We start from the raw sequence: 6,000 nt of genomic DNA, 5'->3' as shown, positions 1-6,000 counted from the left end.
TATATTTTATTATATTACATAGGTGTTCCTGATCTTTCATAACCCGTTTCTCACCATCCTTCTTTCATAGTCTCTACTTCTCTCTGCAGGCAACACACACACACGCACACGCTCACCCATCCACACACACACACACACACACACACACACACACACACACACACACACACACACACACACACACACACACACACACACACACACACACACACACACACACACACACACACACACACACACACACACACACACACACGTGCGCTGTCTTGTTGTGCATATTAATGAGCGGAGGACAGCGAACTGCTCTTAAAAGTGTTCCAGAGAGAGAGAGAGAGACAGAGGGGGAGAGAGAGAGAGAGAGAGAGAGAGAGAGAGAGAGAGAGAGAGAGAGAGAGAGAGGGGGAGAAAGAGAGGGAGAAAGAGGAGGATCGTTGTTTCTCCCGACCCGGAGGGCTGAGTTATTAAAGGACCAGATCGCCTCTCTTCGTGGATGTTTGAGTCGTTCTCTCAGGGTTAAGGTTCTTATCTTAGGGTTCCATTCTCTTGGGTTTCCGTTCTCTCCGTTCCCTTCGCTGCTGATCGGTTCGTCTCTTTCCCAACACGTCGCGGAGATCTTTCTTCTTCTTTCTTCCGAACTTCCTTCAGCCATGCACCGGGGAGCTGTGGTGTTGCTGCTCTGTGTCGTGGCCTTATTGTTCTTAACGACTGAAGGTAAAATACTTAACTTATTCTTTTTGAGGACTGAAGGTAAAATAGGCCTACTTAATTTATTCTTCTTGAGGACAGAAGGTACAATACTTTACTCTTACTTCTATAACCAAAGGTTATACACATCTCATCCGTTTCTCCACTCAGAGACATCATGTCTAATGTAGTCAGACGCACACGGACTGTTACTTTAAACAGAACACAAACTCCTATCCTGCGGACAGTCCGGGTTTGAACTACCTTAAACAACTGTTAAACCAGTGTTCAACTACAGTAGCCGCGACATACATCCGATCCGCATAGATTTCTATGCGGAATAGAAAATGATCATATACGCCTCATTCGGAATACAATTATCTGTTCGGCATAGAATTCTATGCCGAATAGAAGAGGTGGTGTAGTCCGTTTTAATCGACATGTATACACTTATTCCGAATAGATTGGGGTTTAACTTAGAGCAGCTGCAGTAGTTCGCAATTGGTCCACTGAGCTCCGTAGGTACTTTTATGCACACCGAACTTGACCGCTGTCAAGGAAAGTGGATTTATTGCCTGATTCGCGTCTTTGTTAACACTCCGTAAGTAGTCCGGTAAGCGTGTCCGGTTGCTAAGCGACGGGACATGTGTTTTTATTAATGACGTGTTCGCGTATCGTAGTGTCCGCGCGCGTCCGAGATAACTATAAATGAGTAAGCTACTACTAGTACTTTTGCAGGCTGAACGTTAAAATACTTCTTAACTTAGAGAGATGTCAGCTGCAGTAGTTCGCAATTGGACCTTGGAGGAGACAAATGTCCTCTTGGAGGTGGGGGTAAATATAAAGATCGGACGAGAAATTGACGTTGTGCTGTCGTCCTCCTTAATTGAAGGAGCAGGCAAAGAAAAGCTCTCTCCTGCTGTGCTTTCATTAAAATCAAATTCACAATGCCAAATAGTGATAAGACGTGATGTGTCAGGTGTGCGCTGTTAAACCAGTGTCAAACCAGTGTCAAACTACTGTTAAACCACTGTTAAACCAGTTTTTAACTGCTGTTAAACCAGTGTTAAACTACTGTTAAACCAGCGTTAAACTACTGTTAAACCAGTGTTAAACTACGGCTGGTATCTCAGTAGTTCTGAATAGGAACTACAGTTGGGTTCCCAATTTTATAACATTAAGTAATATGAACTTTAATAGGTTATTACACCATTAATATTTATAATCAGGTTTTGTTACAGGTTATAACTCTAAATAATATGAACTATAATATGTTATTAATGCATTCATATTCATAATCAGGTTTTATTACAGGTTATAAGTGCCGATGCACCAGAAAAGGTCCTAAGATTCGTTACAAGGACGTCCAGAAACTTGAAATCAAACCCAAACACCCCTTCTGCCACGAGAAGATGATATTGTGAGTACCAAGGTGATGAGTATTCACGTGATATGAATTCAGGAGATCTTGTGGGTAGTGAGGTTTTGGTTTGTATGTAGAGGATTTTGTATTCAGTTGATTCTGTATTCAGCTGATCAGCAGCTGACCTATAATTCATGTATTCTGTATTATATTGTGCTGTGTACCTTTTCTGTTTACTGTGGTGTGAGCCATAAGTAAATATACACTTACAATGTCCATGGAAATGTGAGTGCAATGTGTATTCAATATAATGTTAAACGTGTACAGTTGAAAACCATTCTGTCACACAATGAGGTCAATAAACCTTCAGTTCAATGAAAAGAAAAATGACTGAAATGTACAAGCACTATTCAAGTGCCTTCATGAAGCACCATTTTTTTTTTTTTAATCTCTGTGTCTATTAATCTGTGTCCCTGTCTGTTAATCTGTATCCCTGTCTGTTTATCTGTATCCCTGTCCTGAATCTGTTTCTCTGTGTCTGTTTATGTCTGTTAATCTATGTTTTTGTCTGCTAATCTGTGTCTCTGTGTCTGTTAATCTGTCGGTAAATCTATGTCTCTGTCGGTTAACCTGTATCTCTGTCTGTTAATCTGTATCCCTGTCTGGGATCTGTGTCTCTGCGTCTCTGCGTACTATGTTTTTGTCTGTTAACCTGTGTCTCTGTCTGTAAACCTGTTTCTGTTCATCTGTATCAATTTGTCTCTTCATCTGTAAGAGTTTTTACACGGCAAAATATACCTGTCTTATTTGAACAAGTGTCCCGGCATGGTCCGCACGTTTACCCTGACCGAGGTCCTATAACGTCTTCGAGGTCCTATACCGTCTTCGAGGTCCTATACCGTCTTCGAACCCCAAATGACCCTCTGGGACCTAATACATATTGGGGGTTCCATTTTCATGGTAATGCAATTAGACGGCATTGCAGCACCAGGGGCAGGGTTCAGAGGTGTCAACGACGCAAAAGGTGCGACCCACAGCCTGGAGTTTTAAAAGCAGGAAAAAGCTGAGAGAAAGCAGGTCAATGGTCGTCCAGACAACAGAGACAACTCAGCGACATAAACATGAGTAGTTCTAACTGAAGGGACTGTGAAAACCGCGAGCTGCTGACCATCATAAGGTGATGCAGTCGCATTTAAAGAAGACGGTGAAAGATGGTGCGATCTACCAGAAATTAGCAGAGGAACTTTCCTTACAAGGCTTTCGTCTGGATAAAAAACAAATGGTGATTCTTTTTTGTTGTGTTTTTTTTAGAGGTTTTGTAAATAGTTCTGCACTTAATCATGAACTTGCAATGTTGGCGTTTTTCACAATTGTAAATATTAAATCGCGTTTGTAGCCTACTCAGATGAAGTCTACTCATTCTTGCATGCAAGTGGCTCTAATATAAAAAATTAAAGTATAACAGACAGTATTAGAGTATGCTAATTATTCTAAATAGGTCTACTCTCCGTGCGTACTCCAGCCTGCTCCAATGAATCAAGAAAGCCGGCTCCTTAATGAAGGGGAATATACCCCTTGGTTTAACACAGGCAAGACAGTGAAACTGTAACATCTGCCCAGCAGCATCCGTACCTGCTTGGCAGCATAAAAATGCCTTGTGTCTCTGTCTGTTAATCTGTCTGTTAATTGCGTCTCTCAGTGTCTGTTAATCTGTGTCGCTGTCTGTTAATGTGTATCTTTCTCTGTTAATCTGTATCTCTGTGTCTGTTCATCTGTATCTCTGTGTCTGTTCATCTGTATCTCTGTCTGTTAATCTGTGTCTCCGTCTGTTAATCTGTGTCTCTGTCTGTTAATCTGTATCTCTGTCTGTTAATCTGTGTCTCTTGTCTGTTAATCTGTATCTCTGTCTGTTAATATGTATCTCTGTCTGTTAATACACATCTGTTCATCTGTATCTCTGTGCCTATAGCGTCACCATGGAGAACGTGTCTCGGTTCAAAGGTCAGGAGTACTGCCTGCACCCCAAACTCCAGAGCACCAAGAACCTGGTGAAGTGGTTCCGCATCTGGAAAGACAAACACAGGTACGGTACCAATGGTAAAACATCTGGAAACCAACAATGCACCATATCATATGTAATGAGTGAGGCGGGTACAATGACTGTTGTGTTGTATTTGCAGGGTCTATGAAGCTTAGAGCATCTCAGCTCTACGATCACGATACTTGGATGAAACAACCGTAGGCTTGTGTACTGTGAAGTATACAACACATAATTCTACCCTAAACTCTACCCTTAACTATCAAGCCCCTATCCCAAGACACTAACTCTACATCGGGACCCTAACCCAAGACCCTAACTCTACATCGGGACCCTAACCCAAGACCCTAACTCTACATCGGGACCCTAACCCAAGACCCTAACTCTACATCGGGACCCTAACCCAAGACCCTAACGCTACATGTAAAACCTAACCCCGGACCCTGTACACCGACCCCTAGCTGCTGGTTGACGATCAGAGCTGCCAGCAGTTATACTATCACATCCCATCCCTGTGATCAATGTGACCCTAACCTTAACCACAAGGGGCAGTAAAGAGTTTATACTATCACATCCCATCCCTGTGATCAATGTGACCCTAACCTTAACCACAAGGGGCAGTATAGAGTTTATACTATCACATCCCTTTCCTGTGATGAATGTAACCCTAACCTTAACCACAAGGGGCAGTATAGAGTTTATACTATCACAGCCCTTTCCTGTGATGAATGTAACCCTAACCTTAACCACAAGGGGCAGTATAGAGTTTATACTAACACAGCCCTTTCCTGTGATGATTGTAACCCTAACCTCAACCACAAGCAGTTAAGCGTTTCCAACCCCAAATCGACCCGCCAAGCTAATCCTAAAACTGAATAACGAGAAAGAATCTGATAAATTGGAAATATAATTTGGAGATATAATAAAGCAACATACATGTATATGTTGGGATTTCACTGTGTATGTGTAGAGCCTGGACTGGCCAAGGGAAAGGTTAGGTATATGAGCAGGGGCGGAGCTAAAAACTCTATGATCCAGGATGGGCGGAGCCATTTCTAAATGCAGACAATAAAAACGCTTGAATCTTTACTCGGGAATTGTTCTTAAAAATGCAAATAATGACATTTGTGTCAACATCCATCAATCTTCTTGAAAAGCCATTTTTTTGCACTCTTAAAATGATCTATGTGATGTAACAATCTACTTATATTAATAAATATAGAATTATAGAACTATATAGAGCCTTGAGAACAAGGCCTTTAGAATAACAACTTGTTGAAACGCATGCTTAGCATATCCTATTCTCTTCACTATTTCAATAAACTCATGCTTATGTTTCATGGTAGCTGTTTCCTCAATATATTGTGAAATGTCTCTAAGGTTTATATTTCTATAGATATAGATTTCAGAATATATATTCAGTATATTTAAACATATTTTCTTTACTTAATGTGCATTGCTCTCATTTTAAATAAGACTTCAACATATAAAGCCTTTGGAAATACTGTTTATTTTTGTTATAAGCTCGTCTAGTGTAGGATGATAAATGTATTCTGAGTTTTAGTGTTTCTGTTTAACTTTCTTTAAGTGTAAAACAATAAAGTGTGGATGCTTCGGCTGTGTTGGTTTTTTCCGTCATTGGGAATAGTTGTAATACAATTACTACTTCCCTAACCCGAGATAATACTAATACTGACCCTAACCCGAGATAATAATATACTGTATTGCTAGATAATACTATACTGTACTCAAGTCAAGGTCAAGGTTCAACTTTATTGTCCCGCGAGAAAAAATTGTCTTGGGCTCGCTAATAATACTACCCTAACCCTAGATAATACTAACCCTAAAATACTAGTATCCCTAACCCTAGATAACACAAATACTAACCCTAGCCCTAGATAATACTACTATATAA

At 40.7% G+C, this 6,000-nt stretch overlaps 1 protein-coding gene across 2 annotated transcripts; it reads left to right on the top strand.

Annotated features, from left to right (window-relative positions):
• The first annotated feature begins 363 nt into the window (after positions 1-363).
• Positions 364-4,364, top strand: cxcl14 (chemokine (C-X-C motif) ligand 14). Of its 2 annotated transcripts, none has more exons than XM_060062417.1 (4): positions 364-711; positions 1,987-2,104; positions 4,017-4,130; positions 4,228-4,364. In XM_060062417.1, the coding sequence occupies exons 1-4, from the start codon at positions 648-650 to the stop codon at positions 4,241-4,243; spliced, it is 312 nt and encodes a 103-aa protein (XP_059918400.1). In that variant the 5' UTR covers positions 364-647; the 3' UTR covers positions 4,244-4,364. The 2 variants fall into 2 exon arrangements, with proteins under 2 accessions (XP_059918400.1, XP_059918401.1); XM_060062418.1 differs by having other exon boundaries at positions 374-711; positions 1,999-2,104.
• Positions 4,365-6,000: the final 1,636 nt, after the last annotated feature.

Source organism: Gadus macrocephalus, chromosome 10 (genome assembly GCF_031168955.1).
Source record: "Gadus macrocephalus chromosome 10, ASM3116895v1".
NCBI lineage: Eukaryota > Metazoa > Chordata > Actinopteri > Gadiformes > Gadidae > Gadus > Gadus macrocephalus.
This window is presented reverse-complemented; position numbering and strand designations above follow the sequence as displayed.

Coding starts and splice junctions, on each gene's coding strand:
- cxcl14 (XM_060062417.1), top strand. CDS start 648: ATGCACCGGGGAGCTGTGGTGTTGCTGCTCTGTGTCGTGGCCTTATTG. Junction 712..1,986: donor ATTGTTCTTAACGACTGAAG/GTAAAATACTTA, acceptor ATTCATAATCAG/GTTTTATTACAGGTTATAAG. Junction 2,105..4,016: donor TGCCACGAGAAGATGATATT/GTGAGTACCAAG, acceptor CTGTGCCTATAG/CGTCACCATGGAGAACGTGT.